The sequence below is a fragment of the Arachis hypogaea genome, chromosome 11 (assembly GCF_003086295.3).
Source record: "Arachis hypogaea cultivar Tifrunner chromosome 11, arahy.Tifrunner.gnm2.J5K5, whole genome shotgun sequence".
In the NCBI taxonomy this organism is placed as follows: domain Eukaryota; kingdom Viridiplantae; phylum Streptophyta; class Magnoliopsida; order Fabales; family Fabaceae; genus Arachis; species Arachis hypogaea.
In genome coordinates, this window is record NC_092046.1 from 8,610,617 (window position 1) to 8,627,187 (window position 16,571).

The following is a 16,571-nucleotide window of genomic DNA, read 5'->3' on the forward strand; positions in this document are numbered from 1 at the left end:
CTTAATCTCATATTACTTTCATTTTAAATAAATTAATTTTTTTATAATTTTACTCTTAAAGATTATTAGTTATCATGAAATATTTGTAGAATGACTAGTATATAAATTTGCAGAAAAAAAAATATATATACAATAAAATATAAATTATACTTTTATCTATAATGTATCAAAATTCTTTAAAATTATAAAAAAATAAATTTATTTAAAATGAAAGTAATACAATTAAGTGTAATTTATTTAGATTTAATTAAAAAAGAATTGAATACTATGTACAGTAAAAAATTAATATTATTGAAAGATAAAATTAAATTAAAATTTATTTTTATGTATCATTTTTGTCCCTAACGTTGTCGTCTTATTTAAGTCCCTAACGTTTCAAAATCGTCTCAATTTTATCCCACCGTCAATTCTGTTAATGGATCCCTAACGGCAGAACAACATTGAGTCAATTTTGAAACGTTGGGGACTTAAATAGGACGATTGAAACGTTAGGGACAACTTTGGGACTTACCCCAAACGTTGGGGACAAAAACGATACTTTACTCTAAAATAATATTATATCAATGTTAGTATACAGTTTTACAATCATCGACCGTATTTACTATACATGACTCATTCTTAAAAGTTATTCTACAGACATGTGCAGTTGGAAGATAAATTACTGGACTTTATTTTATTTTTCTAAATTATTATAATTATGCATTATTCATTAAATGCTAATTGTAATATCGTAATATAATTATAATAAAGATATTTTTCTAAAATAAATTTAGAAGAGAGAATAGTGCTTTCATTTTGGAGGGAAAATAAATTCATAAAGAATTGACACCTCACTTTTATTAGTTGATAATGTATTAAATATTGATTTTATATAATTATAATAAAAATATTTCTCTAAATTAGTATAATCATGCATTATTTATTAAATGTTAATTGTAATATAATTATAATAAATATATTTTTCTAAAATAAATTTAGAAAAGAAAATAATGATTTCATTTTAGAGAAAAAATAAATTCATGAGGAATTAACACCTCACTTTTATTAGTTGGAGAAAAAATTCAGTATATTTTGTCATTATTATACATTTTTCTCTAATCATATATCCACTGTTTTCTTTTCTTTGTTTCACCATTTTGAACCTGGGTTTAACTTCTCGTAGTTCTCACTTTTTAGTCATTCTATTAGATGTAGTTGATAACTATTGAAATTCTTCGATTAATATAAGAGAAAAATATATTATTATATGATAGAATTAATATGAGTATATTTTATTATTAAATAAACAAAGTTAATATAAAATAAAATTATACATAAAAAAAGCAAAGAAATAAAATTAAAATAGCAAAAGTGATAAAAAGATTATTTTTATAATTTTGTTTTGTCATTTTTATGTATAGAAGATTAGAAAATAGTAAATTTTTAACTAAATTAATTTATATTTGTTGTATTCAATTTAAATAAGTAATAAATTATTTTATTTTAATTTATTTCTTAAATTTATATATCATAAAAATTAAATCAAATAATTAATATACATAATTTTAAATTGTGTGATACTTAAATATCTATTCAAATCAATTAGTTGATATAATTAATTTATCATAATGAATTGTCTTTAATGAGTTAAACAAAATAAAGCAGAAGCATGCTACGTTGATTCTATCATTAAAGGTAAAAATTCGATTTTTATATAATAGAATAGATAATATAATAGACGGCGAGAAAGAGAAAGATAAACATTTTAGATCCTAAGTTGTTTCATTTGGATGTTGCAATGTCACATTATTTTACTTATTCTACCCTATGGACTCTTTTGTAATTTTATTTCAGTATCAATGGAATTTCACTACCTTTGAAAAATACTCTAAATAATAAAAAGCCAAATTAACTTTAATATTAAATTCATTAATACGATTTTAATTTTATATAATAGTTAGATAATAGATTAGTAAAAGCAAATGGAAGAATGGCTTTAATTAGTATTTGATAAAATATTCATTTAGAATAATTAAAAAATATAAAATTATGATATTATTAAAAATAATACATTTTTATGTTAAAAAATTATATTTAAATAAAATATTTATAAAATATAAAATTTAGAGTAACATAGCTTCATGAACATTAATCATTAATCAATTATGAACTAACATAAAATTATAATATAATTTATTTATAAAAAAAATAATCAATAATTAATATTAATAAATATAAAAATCATCCAAACACTTTGATTAAAAGTATTAGTGGTTAATTATTATTTATTATTAATAATATTTTGTTCATAACAAAAACTGAAAATATAATTATTCAGATTTAGATTTTAGAAAAATAAACGTATAAGTAACAAATGATCTATTTTATCATGTATATTATAAATTAATGAATTAAACTAACTGATATAATGAATTATAATTAATTAATTGGTATAAATTATAATAAATTATATATGATATTTAAAAAGAAAATAAAATGAATAAAAAAATAAAAAGAAATAGAAGAATAGAAGACACAATAAAATAAATTGAATGTGAATTTTTTTTCTTTTTACAAATTTTATATCACATCCACTTCAATAATAATAAATAAAAATACATCAACTTAATATCTAAAAGAAAATGATGAGATAAAATTATAACACAATTTTAAAATAAAAGCTTAAATTAAACCATAATATCATTACACAACACAAATTGAAAGTAATTTCACACTACAATATATCACACAAATAGGTAAATGACTTAAGCTTAATTACGGATTTTTTTTATTTATGCATACATGATAACACCATGGTCTATAAATGTTTAATGGATAACATATCATATATTGCTCTGAATGATGAGTACGGGAGTTGAAGAGTGTGTGTTGATTTGTATCCATGATAGTTTCCTTCTTGTGACGACGCCTCATAGGAAGAAAAAGAATTGTTGTAAAAGCTACCAAATGAAAAAGTAATTGGTAAATGATTGATATTTTCTTCTAGCATATATGGTCTTTTATAGTGGTAAAATAAAAATAGAAGGAATAAAATTCTGTATTTTTATATTAGAAATAGAATTTGATATTTATCCTAATAAAATTAAATAACTAATTAGTTATATTTAAATAAATAAAATAAATTAAATAAAAATATTTTTAAAATTAATCAAATCAATTAGTCAATACAAATAATTAATTTTATTTGATTTATTGAATTTAAAAAATAAATTAAAAAATAATTGATTAAATTAATTAGTTGATATCATTAATTTATTATAATTGATTAGATTTAATAAATTAAAAAAAATAAATAAGAAAACATAGGAGACACTGATTTTTTTTAAATAAATTAATATGTATTTATTATATTTAATCAGTATAAGTAACAAATCATCTATGTTATTATGTACCTTATAAATTAATGAATTAAAATAATTGATATAATAAATTACAATTATTTGATTGATATAAATTATAATAAATCGTGTGATATTTAAATACCTAATCAAATCAATTAGTTGATATAATTAATTTACTATAATAAATTGTATTTAATGAGTTATAAAAAATAAATTAAGAAACACGCTAAGAAGTATGCCACGCAAATCATTAAGTACAGAAATTCAATTTTTATATAATAAAAATATACATTTATGTTATAGAAATATGATTTGATTCCATTAACTTATTTATTTTTTTTAAACTTGCCACTTATATTCAACATGGAATTTTAATTTTTCTAAAATAAATTTAGAAGAGAGAATAGTACTTTCATTTTGAAGAGAAAATAAATTCATGAAAAATTGACACATCGCTTTCATTAGTTGATAATGTATTAAATATTAATTTTATATAATAGTTATAATAAATATATTTTTCTAAATTAGCATAATCATGCATTATTCATTAAATGTTAATTGTAATATAAATATAATAAAGATATTTTTCTAAAATAAATTTAGAAGAGAGAATAGTGCTTTTATTTTAGGAAAAAAACAAATTTATGAAAAATTGACACCTCACTTCAATTAGTTAGGGAAAAATACAATTTTAATATATTAAGTAGAAGTATATTATAATATCCGAATTTTTTTAAAATTAAATTTTATTATTATTATTATTATTATAGTTTAAAAGAAGAAAAAAAAAAAAAGAGTTGGCCGAAGGCCCATATATATCCATATATATATCTATATACATATAGCTAGTAAAGAAATTAAAGAAAGCAACGTGTCAATTCATATATGCATATATATACATATATATGACACATTCCCCTTTATATCTCTTAATCATCATCATATACGAAGGGTACCATTCATTCTTTGAAGAAGAAAAAGAAAGAGAATGGCCGTGAGAGAGAGAACGTGAAACCATGGCCAACCTTCTTCTTGAGTTCGATTTCTTTAAATTCGTAACTCCAATTAAAAATCTAATCCGATAAAAGTGTTCGTATCCTTCTCCTCTACGTGTTGGCGTTACTTTTGTCCGGTGGAAGTCGACGGTGACGTAGCTCCCCTACCCCTTGAGTTCGGTTAACTGGAGTTCTAGGAAGCACAGACGATTTCTGACGCTTTCTCCTTCAGCAGCTCGGTCAGAAAGTTTTTCCGGAGCTTTCGATAATTTTGATTTCATACGAAGGTAGGGGATTTAGTTTTGAAATTAACTGTTTTTAAACTATGAATGCCATGGAAGTTTAGTGGGTATTTGTAAATAATTTATGATTATTTGCAATGACTGAATGATGAGTTTGAGTTGTGTTTGTGATTGAATTTGATGAATATGTATTTGATTTCTTGATTGAAAAGAGGTTGAAAATGGTTCAGTTGGGACCCGAAAAAGGGTGGCTAACCCCGAGTTTTAGGGGAAGTGTTGCCGAAATTTTATAAAATCTGAGGTTTTATTTGAAAAGCTATTTTAAAAGATTTGGTTTTGGAAAATTAAATTATTTAAAATATATTTAGTTAAGAAAAGATTTATTCTATTTTAAAATTTGATTTATTAAGAAAAATATAATGTTTTAAACCCAATCTTTTAAGGAGAGATTTTGTTTTAAGTAAAGATTTGAGCTCGGTTTATTAAGAAAAGGAATCTCTGCAACAGGAGAGCAGAGAACAAGGATTTAAAGAATATATTAATTAATGAAGTGTCTGCCACAGGAGAGCAGATGTGACATTGTTTGGGCCTTAGTGCCAAATGTAAAGTGGGGACGCCCACACACTGAGAACTGTTTTCCAGATGTACGCTTATTGATTTGGAAAGTCACACTGTATGCGGCCTGGCCGTACGACTTAAAGTCACACTGTATGCGGCCTGGCCGTACGACTTATAAGCACACTGTATGCATCTGGAAAGCCATACCTGGGACTTGTGCCTGGGTAATGTCGGGAGCGGGTAGGCAATCGACACATGAGCTCATGGCCTGCGTTAGGGATAGACATGCATCATATTGATTGCGCATTTGCATTTGATTGCGCTTGCCTGTTTTATTACTTTGTGATTGTATTGTTTGTCTTGTTGTGACTTGCTTGTACATTGAATTGAATCTCTTGCTTGCACTATTTGTTTGTGAGTGTATTAAAGTGATTACGAGTTGACATTTGACTGAGGATTAACTATGTGGCTGAGAGGCAGAAAATGTGACTAGTTTTATATTTAAAACTTGTTTTGAGTTTAGAAATTTAAAGAAAAGTAATTATTTATCTAAAGTAGAAATAAAAGTATTTCCAAAGGGTTAACAAAATAGTTTTATTGAGTAAAGTTAATTATTTGCATTAAATTCATTACTTTTACGGCATTCCCATTCCCTACTGAGAACGTGTGGTTTGTTCTCACCCCAAAATCTTCCACCCTTTCAGTGACACAGGTTCGAAGATTCAGTTAGAAGATGCAGACGACTATTAGTTTTACTTGTGATTCCTGTTATTTTTATAGAGTTCCCTCGCCCCTGTTGCTTTAAGTTTTATTTTATCCAGAGGGATAGGTATTGTATTTGAGTTTTATATTAAATTCACTTGTATAGCATTTATTATTATGAATAATTGTGTGATTTTAATTACTACAAATAATTTTTCTGGTATTTTCTTATAAACTGAAACGCGATATCGACCTAAAGGCTCAATAGTAAATTTATAATAAAGGAAATCAGGTCCGTAACGCCTTACTTTTGGTACGATCATGACGTGCTAAAAGTTAGGGTGTTACATTATGGTATCAGAGCAGTTCGTTTCCGTTAGAGCCTTGGGAATGGACTGACTATGCTTTACTGCATACTCTGAGTGTCTGTCATGCAGTAGGACTTGTCCCACTGACAAGAGGTTGAGTTTCAAATGCATGATTGTCTATTGATTAATGCTGTTAGTCGACCGTTGCATCTCTCATGGTATTAGGTTTGGCCAACTTAATACTAATGATTCATGTACATGGAAACACTAATGGATTATCGTAGACGAGATAGAAGTAATAGGTAACGTTAATCGTGGGTTTTGGGAACGTTAGAAGTTAAGTTTAGGGGTTAGCTCCGTTTCAACGCATAATCCTTATTCGTGCTAATGTGAGTCTCTTTCTTGGTTGTTTGCCGTAAGACTTTTTGTTTCAAACTTCTTTCATCAAATATGGTTTCTTTCACATTTGCAAACTGAACATGTCATACCTCTCTATTTCCTTTCTTCGATATTTTTTGAAAATGGAGTTGATATGAATCTTTTCCATCTTATATCAATTTTTGAGGGCGAAAATTTTTGTAAGGTGGATAGGATATAATATCCGAATTTTTTTAAAATTAAATTTTATTATTATTATTATTATTATTATTATTATTATAGTTTAAAAGAAGAAAAAAAAAAAAAAGAGTTGGCCGAAGGCCCATATATATCCATATATATATCTATATACATATAGCTAGTAAAGAAATTAAAGAAAGCAACGTGTCAATTCATATATGCATATATATATACATATATATGACACATTCCCCTTTATATCTCTTAATCATCATCATATACGAAGGGTACCATTCATTCTTTGAAGAAGAAAAAGAAAGAGAATGGCCGTGAGAGAGAGAACGTGAAACCATGGCCAACCTTTTTCTTGAGTTCGATTTCTTTAAATCCGTAACTCCAATTAAAAATCTAATCCGATAAAAGTGTTCGTATCCTTCTCCTCTACGTGTTGGCGTTACTTTTTTTCGGTGGAAGTCGACGGTGACGTAGCTCCCCTACCCCTTGAGTTCGGTTAACTGGAGTTCTAGGAAGCACAGACGATTTCTGACGCTTTCTCCTTCAGCAGCTCGTTCAGAAAGTTTTTTCGGAGCTTTCGATAATTTTGATTTCATACGAAGGTAGGGGATTTTGTTTTGAAATTAACTGTTTTTAAACTATGAATGCCATGGAAGTCTAGTGGGTATTTGTAAATAATTTATGATTGTTTGCAATGACTGAATGATGAGTTTGAGTTGTGTTTGTGATTGAATTTGATGAATATGTATTTGATTTCTTGATTGAAAAGAGGTTGAAAATGGTTCAGTTGGGACCCGAAAAAGGGTGGCTAACCCCGAGTTTTAGGGGAAGTGTTGCCGAAATTTTATAAAATCTGAGGTTTTATTTGAAAAGATATTTTAAAAGATTTGGTTTTAGAAAATTAAATTATTTAAAATATATTTAGTTAAGAAAAGATTTATTCTATTTTAAAATTTGATTTATTAAGAAAAATATAATGTTTTAAACCCAATCTTTTAAGGAGAGATTTTGTTTTAAGTAAAGATTTGAGCTCGGTTTATTAAGAAAAGGAATCTCTGCCACAGGAGAGCAGATGTGACATTGTTTGGGCCTTAGTGCCAAATGTAAAGTGGGGACGCCCACACACTGAGAACTGTTTTTCAGATGTACGCTTATTGATTTGGAAAGTCACACTGTATGCGGCCTGGCCGTACGACTTAAAGTCACACTGTATGCGGCCTGGCCGTACGACTTATAAGCACACTGTATGCATCTGGAAAGCCATACCTGGGACTTGTGCCTGGGTAATGTCGGGAGCGGGTAGGCAACCGACACATGAGCTCATGGCCTGCGTTAGGGATAGACATGCATCATATTGATTGCGCATTTGCATTTGATTGCGCTTGCCTGTTTTATTACTTTGTGATTTTATTGTTTGTCTTGTTGTGACTTGCTTGTACATTGAATTGAATCTCTTGCTTGCACTATTTGTTTGTGAGTGTATTAAAGTGATTACGAGTTGACATTTGACTGAGGATTAACTATGTGGCTGAGAGGCAGAAAATGTGACTAGTTTTATATTTAAAACTTGTTTTGAGTTTAGAAATTTAAAGAAAAGTAATTATTTATCTAAAGTAGAAATAAAAGTATTTCCAAAGGGTTAACAAAATAGTTTTATTGAGTAAAGTTAATTATTTGCATTAAATTCATTACTTTTACGGCATTCCCATTCCCTACTGAGAACGTGTGGTTTGTTCTCACCCCAAAATCTTCCACTCTTTCAGTGACACAGGTTCGAAGATTCAGTTAGAAGATGCAGACGACTATTAGTTTTACTTGTGATTCCTGTTATTTTTATAGAGTTCCCTCGCCCCTGTTGCTTTAAGTTTTATTTTATCCAGAGGGATAGGTATTGTATTTGAGTTTTATATTAAATTCACTTGTATAGCATTTATTATTATGAATAATTGTGTGATTTTAATTACTACAAATAATTTTTCTGGTATTTTCTTATAAACTGAAACGCGATATCGACCTAAAGGCTCAATAGTAAATTTATAATAAAGGAAATCAGGTCCGTAACGCCTTACTTTTGGTACGATCATGACGTGCTAAAAGTTAGGGTGTTACATATATTATTATTATTATTATTATTATTAAAATGATTAAAAATATTTTCGATTGATAATTAATAAGTAGTTTAATAATATATTAAATATGGATTTTATATAATTATAATGAAGATATTTTTCTAAATTAGTATAATTATGCATTATTCATTAAATGCATTCATTTTGGAGGGAAAATGAATTTATGAGGAATTCACACCTCACTCTCATTAGTCGAGAAAAAATCCAATTTTAATATATTAAGTAGATTATTATATAAATAGAAATACTTGCTAAGTATATATAAAAGAGGAGATATATAATTATATATAATATAATTGCTGTATATGTAACAGATATAAATTGTTATAATTATAGAGACTTACTATAATTATATTAAATTTAATTATGAATGTAAATAAATAAAAGTGATAATAATTAATTTATTTTTTTCTTTTTTATATTTAATATTTACCGTAAATATAAAAAATATTGAGAAGAAAAAGTAGATACTGACTTTATTTTATTTTATTTTACGTCATGGATTTCTTTACTAAAATTAATGGAGGAAAAAAAAATCTTTATGATTATATATCAATCTCAATTACAATAAATAAGATGAATCGGTTAAACAACTAACAAATTTAACGGGTAAATGTTATGGAAAAAATGAGATAACATACATGCGTATATTAATATAGGAAGAATATATACTCACAGTTTTAAAATCTTCAAGAATATTCGATTGTATTATCCTTCAAACCAAAAAATCCATCCTTTATTTTCATTAAATATTTATATTAATTCAATTAGATGAGTGTTTTAATAAAAGAAAAGATGATTATTATTATTGAATAATAACGATAATTATCGTTATTAATATTAAATTAATTGGTTATATATATATATCATTACTATTAAATTAGTTATTTATATATATATTTATTGTTGCTTCTACAATCGTGCAATAATATTTTCTTTCATTTGTTAACTAATTATTAAACTTGGTTATTTATATTAAATATATTTAATGATTACTAAATATTAATCATATAATTATCATTATTAATAACCAATTATTAATAACCAATTTGTATTTCTCTAAAATATAATTTTTTATCTTATTATTATTATTATTATTATTATATAGGTCACTATTAAGATAATAACTTGTTACTAATAAAATTTTAGGATAATGAATAAAAAATAGAATATATCAATATAATTAAAATAGTTAAAAATATTTCTGATTGATAATTAGGTTACTAATGCATTAGTTATTGATTTTATATAATTATAATAGAGATATTTTTTAAATTAGTATAATTATGAATTATTCATTAAATGCTAAGTATAATATTGTTATATAGTTATAATTAAGATAATTTTCTGAAATAAATTTAAAAGAGATTAGTATAATTATAATAAAGAGATTATCTTAAATTAGTATAATTATGTATCATTTATTAAATACTAATTATAATATAATTATATCAATTAAAGATAATTTTTAAAAATAAATTTAAAAGAGAGAAATAGTACAATCATTTTGGAGGAAAAATGGATTCACGAGAAAATGACACCTCACCATCATAAGTTGGGGGAAAACCCAGTTTTAGTAGATTAAGTAGATAGATAGATAGATTGGTATAAATTATAATAAATTATATAACATTTAAAAAGAAAATAAAATGAATAAAAAGAAAATAAAAATAAATAGAATAGATAGAAGACTACAATAAAATAAATTGAATGTGAGTTTTTTTTTATACATTTCATATCACATCCGTTTCAATAATAATAATAAATAAAAATACGTCAACTTGATATCTAAGAAAAAATGATGAGATAAAATCATAATACAGTTCTAAAGTAAAAGCTTAAATTAGAACATAATATCATTACACAACACATATTGAAAGTAATTTCACACTATAATATACCACAAACAGGTAAATAACTTAAATTTAAATACGAAACATTTTTTATTTATGCATACATGATAACACCATGGTCTATAAATACTTCATAGATAACATATCTTATATAGTTCTGAATGATGAGCACGAAAGTTAAAGAGTGTGGTAGTTTATGTCCACGATAGTTGCCTTCTTGCAACAACGCCTCATAGGAAGAAAAAGAATTGTTGTAAAAGCTATCAAATGAAAGAGTAATTGGTAAACGAATGATATTTTCTTCTAGCATACATGGTCTTTTATAGTGGTAAAATAAAAATGGAAGGAATTAAATTTTATATTTTTATATTAGGAATAGAATTTGATATTTATCCTAATAAAATTATTATTATTGTCAATATAAATGGGTTAATAACTTGCCACTAATAAAATCATTGATTAATGAATAAGAATTAGAAGGATATCAATATAATTAAAATGAATATAATTAAAATGTTTAAAAATACTTTTGATTGATAATTAGTTTAATAATGCATTAAATATTAATTTTATATAATTATAATAAAGATATTTTTTTAAATTAGTATACTTATGCATTATTCATTAAAATAATTAAAAATATTTTTGATTAATAATTGATAAGTAGTTTAATAATGTATTAAATATTGATTTTATATAATTATAATAAAGATATTTTTCAAAATTAGTATAATTATGTATTATTCATTAAATGAATTCATTTTGGAGGGAAAATGGGTTCACTAGAAAGTGACACCTCACTTTCATTAGTAGGGAAAAACCCAGTTTTAGTATATTAAGTAGATGGAATTCAAATTCACGAGGAATTAGTCCTTAATTTATTGGGTATCGTGGGAGGCCAAAAAAAATATCTATACCTAAAATATATTATATTCATGAGTTAGGTTTTTTTTTTATTTATTTTAGAATATAAATCTTTGTTGTAATAAAATTATTTTATATTTATTTTTTTAACTAATTAAAATTTTTCCCTCCTAAATTTATTGAAAAAAGTTAATATTCAACCTAGAAATATTTAAGTACAAATTAAATTATGTCTAAATATATCTATTAGTTTTGGATTTGCACGTAAATTGTACTTGAGTGCAGAGATTGTGTATTTACACGTAAATCGTGCTAGGGTTGTAGGCTTTAGGTGAAAAAACCTAATTCATGTTAAAGTAGGACTATTTACATACAGCTTAAAAAACACATTGCCCTGGATGATTTATGTGTATTTGTTCAATAAATTTCATGCATAAATCATCCTAGGATAACATGTTTTATGCATTATCTAACTCACATCATCCTATGACGATTTATATATTATATAATTTAGGGGATTCAAGTTTTAAAATTTTATTTAGGGGATTCACGTAAATTTGATCTTCTATTATTTTATTTAAATAAAAAAACCTTTGATATATTATATATATACCGAGACGGATAATGGCAGGTATTATCTAAACTTAAACTTAACCCCGCCGGTCCCGCTCAAGACTATGTCCCGCCAAAATTCGCCCCACACCAGGTCGGATAATTATTTGCCCCGATTGAATATGGACAGCGCCATGGTCCTGCGTACCCATTACAATTCCCGCGTACGCATGAATGTCATTTCCTTTAAAAAGCTGTTAAAATGCAGAAAACCAATTTTTCACACCAAACTTCCGACACCCATAACTTTTTCGTTAAAAATCATTTTCATTCCGTTCTTTGAATGTTATAAACTTCACAGACCCAAATTTTCATTCAAAACAAGTTTTATAAGATTTGAGAGTCCAAAAACTAAATTATGGCTCACCAAAATAGGTTAAAAATAAGTTTTTACTAAAGTCTAGAAAACTTTTAATTTTCCAAAATTCTTAGTTTAAAACCAGTCAAACCATACCAAAAATATTCCTTTATATTATTAAGCACTTCTCAACCAATTTTCAATCGGCCAATACTTAGAACATTCAATTTATTTAATACTTTTCATTCCTCTATATTATTAAGTACTTCTCAACCAATTTTCAATCATCCAATACTTAGAACATTCAATTTATTCAATACTTTTCATTCCAAAATCTACAAAATCAAACAATAGCTCTCACCAATCATTATTAAAATCAACAATTATAATCATTCCATAGCATCGTATCAAAATTCCATGATATTAATTCATTTTTCACTCAACCAACGTACAATTCAATTCTCAACAACAATGCACAATTTCATAACATTCAACTTATCTTACAGACAATTAGCCTAAATTTTTACGCACATTATATATTAATTACGAGAAACCAAAATTATACCTTGGTCGATTTCTCCCAAAACCAAAAATATCTCAAAAACCTTCTTTTTCACACAAGCTTCCAAAGATTCTAAAGCTCCAATTCAGCTAATCCAACTACAAATACTCCAAATCAAGTAGTCAAGACACATGCAACTTATAATCAACACAAGGTTCACTAACCCAATTAATAAAAGTGATATCTTCAATTCCATTTATACTTCTAACCACATTTCTCCTGATTTTTTTTCCTTCTTTTTTACCCTTTATTCTCATGTGAATAACAAGGCTAACCCAATTGGTAGAGTGGAGAGTATAAAAGTGCAGTCTAAGAAACAAAAAAAAAAAAAAGAAAAAGTATATATTTAAAAACAAATAAATAATATAATTAACTTAAGATTGTTGTAACAACCTAAAAACAACCCCCTAAAATGGAAAAGAATATAGGGTGTATTTGACAAACACGTTAGAGAGCATAAAAATGCGTTTAATTTTTTTAAACGCTGTTATTTGATGTTTGATAACCTTTTTTTGCATCCTAAAAGCTTAAGTTTGTTACTGGTGATTATTAGTTTTAATAATTTTTTTCATAATCTTTTTATTATTTTTAATATTTTTTTTATATTTAATTTTTTATTTTTATTAAATTTTTTATTTTAATTTTGTTATAATATGAATTATTAATTTTATTAAAAAGGACAAAATAAATAAAAAACTAATCATACATAATAATAGAGTCATAAATAATAAAATTTTATTGTTCAAAATAATACTAAATAAAAGAATACTGAGAATATTAAAATAATTATAAAATATTTTTAGTTTAATATTATAAAAATTTATCATTGTAATTCTTGTATACTGTTTATTATTCTAATTTTTTTATAATATGTATTATTGTTCTTATTAAAAATAAAAATTAAATAAAAAATTAATTATAAATAATAATAAAAATATAACTAGTAAAAAATTAGAATCTAAAACAATAATAAAAATAAAATTATCGAGAATACTTAAAAAGAGTACTAAAATATGTTATTTTTAATTTAATAAATAAATATTAATTTTTATTATAAAAAATACTAAAAAAGTTTTTATTTTTTTATATTATTTTTAATTTTATACATAAATATTAATTATTAATATTATAATAGTAAAAAATTATAACATACTAAAATAGAGTACAATAAAAATATTATATAAAAAATATTAAAAAAATATAAAAAAGAATTAAATATATTTAAAAAATAATATTATAATTTAATATTATATTTTTATAGTAATTAAATAATTATCTATCTAAGAGTGATTTTAGCTAATATTATCTAAATAATATTTATTTTATTAAAATCAACTTTAGTATAAAATTGCCAAACATAAATAATATTGACATAGACTCATTTCTACTTAAAATTAATCCTACAAAATTACTTTCCTTCAAACTCAAATAAACACACACATAGTCGTTGATACCTACAACTAAGAGTAAGATAAATTTAATATAAAAAATAAGAAAAGCTGAAAAAAAGAAAGAACTGAAATATTTGTTGACTATGGGATCCGTTGGTCAACCACATCAACTTGGTCCTTAGAGTGGGTGTTAGGCTTGTTTATGCATGGCAATATCCAAGTGATCACCTCCAAGACCAAAGCAATTAGAGCCAAACATATGATCACACCCAAATACACACTCTTCCATTCTCTTGCTTCCATTATGTCAATACCTTTGAAGACGTTCCATATGCCAAGTCCAATTGTTCCGTAACCGACTACATAGTGGAAGATGTTCCAGAAGATTCTGTGCCTGTGATCCTTCTTAGGCCTCAAGAACATAGCAACACAAACTTGTAGGGATGCTAGGCATACGAGAGTGATTCCAATGCATCCGTGAGAAGAGTGATGACGGTTATGTCGTGCCATGTATGAGCCAGTTGCAAAGCCAATTATGCCAATGATATAGGCCATGGATTGGCATGCTCGATGCACGTGAAACCACGTGGCACCCAAACGACCATCGAACGCCTTCAAGTAACGAGCTAATATTGCCCCCATTGGCATCAGTATTCCCCAGCTTATGCCATTCAATATCCCATGCACCTGTTGAAAGCAGAATTTGTTGTGAGAAAAATATATATAGATATGATAAGAGGCGGTTATTTTTAAAAAGAAATCTTTATGTGAAGATATCTTAATATATATTTGATTAAAAGGACAGAAGAAATTTTTTTACAACACAGAGAGTTTATGCATATTTCTGACCTTTCGGAGTTTGATTTTCGAATTTCCGGCGGTTTCTGAGACCTTCCCGGACACAAAATCTATAGTCCCAAAGGATTGAATGTTAGGTCCTGACAAAGAATGCATCCCAAGAGTTCCATCGTTAGAAACAGGGCCTTCTTGCCAGACATGATTCAGCAGAGTTGTATTCTCGGGGAGTTTGAAACTCGCAAAAAGGATCATATCGCCATTGGAATAAGATGCTGAGACGCTATAAACAGGAAAGCTAAGAGATCCTTCTTCCAAAAGAGTATCATAACTCGTGACAGAAGAGGTGTAGGCTTTGAGAGTAGCGTCAGAAGAATTTCTGAAAGCAAGGAATGCCTGGGATCCAACCATACCCTGTGAGGTTGGGTTGATGGCCCAAGCAACCCAGCTTGAATCCGTTGCGTTGGCCTTCTTGAATGCCACGTCGACTCTGCTTGATGATTGGTGGTAGTTCCAGTGCAGTGATGAATCAAGAACGCCCAGGTCCTTGCATGTTGCGTAGTTAACGTTATTCGGAAAATTCAACGACTTGCATGGTTCACAAGTCGCTGTGATCGACAACACAAGGAGCGAGAGTAACCACGCAAGTTTATGGATTGAGGCCATGGATGTGTGATTGGAAAGAAAAGAAAATATTGATTGAAGTTTAAGAAGAAGGTGGCTACTCCAATGAAGATTTAATGATTGTCATCATGTGAAGATATATCATTTTGACCATTGGATGATAGATTGTAGGGCTTGATTTTATTTGAAGTAAAAGTGTTACCTTTATTTAAAGTGTTGCAAAATAAATAAGTTACACTTTTTAAACAAGAATCATCATGAGAAGATGTTTTTGACATCTTCATGGGAGTAGCTGCCTAAGAAGAAAACTAAATATGGTGATTATTTGAACTCTCTGAGTGTTTTAGGATGGCACAATGAATAGTGAGTAATAAGTAGCTGATAATTTATATAGGATTCAAGTTGTAACGTAGCTTCAAAATTTTTATAGAATCATTTCGGATTTGAATCTTATCAAACGGTTTGAACTAATATGATTTTGTTTTCTTTTGCAGTTCAGTTTAATTTAAATCAAAATATATTTCTCTTATTGAAATATTCTTTTGATATTATCTTTAATTAATAATTTTTTTGTATGATACAAATAACGTTTTTAATATTTTATAATAATAATCAATATGGACTTAATATGGACTTTTTCGCCAGCGGACTCATTTCCTAGTTTTCAGTTTGAACCGACTAGTCTATCATGATTTAAAATTTTAATAGCATAACTTAATTAATT

At 26.2% G+C, this 16,571-nt stretch overlaps 1 protein-coding gene and 1 long non-coding RNA gene across 2 annotated transcripts; one reads left to right on the forward strand and one right to left on the reverse strand.

The window, feature by feature from the left end:
- The first annotated feature begins 4,263 nt into the window (after positions 1–4,263).
- Positions 4,264–6,061, forward strand: LOC140176308 (uncharacterized). The gene is made up of 2 exons (XR_011867236.1): positions 4,264–4,623; positions 5,841–6,061. It is a non-coding gene; the product is annotated as an uncharacterized lncRNA (long non-coding RNA).
- Positions 6,062–14,569: 8,508 nt separating this feature from the next.
- Positions 14,570–15,889, reverse strand: LOC112720924 (cytochrome b561 and DOMON domain-containing protein At5g47530-like). Its single transcript, XM_025772018.1, has 2 exons — positions 15,278–15,889; positions 14,570–15,115 (listed from the first exon to the last, which is right to left on the reverse strand). Exons 1-2 carry the CDS (start codon positions 15,887–15,889, stop codon positions 14,570–14,572), a joined length of 1,158 nt encoding a protein of 385 aa, XP_025627803.1.
- Positions 15,890–16,571: the final 682 nt, after the last annotated feature.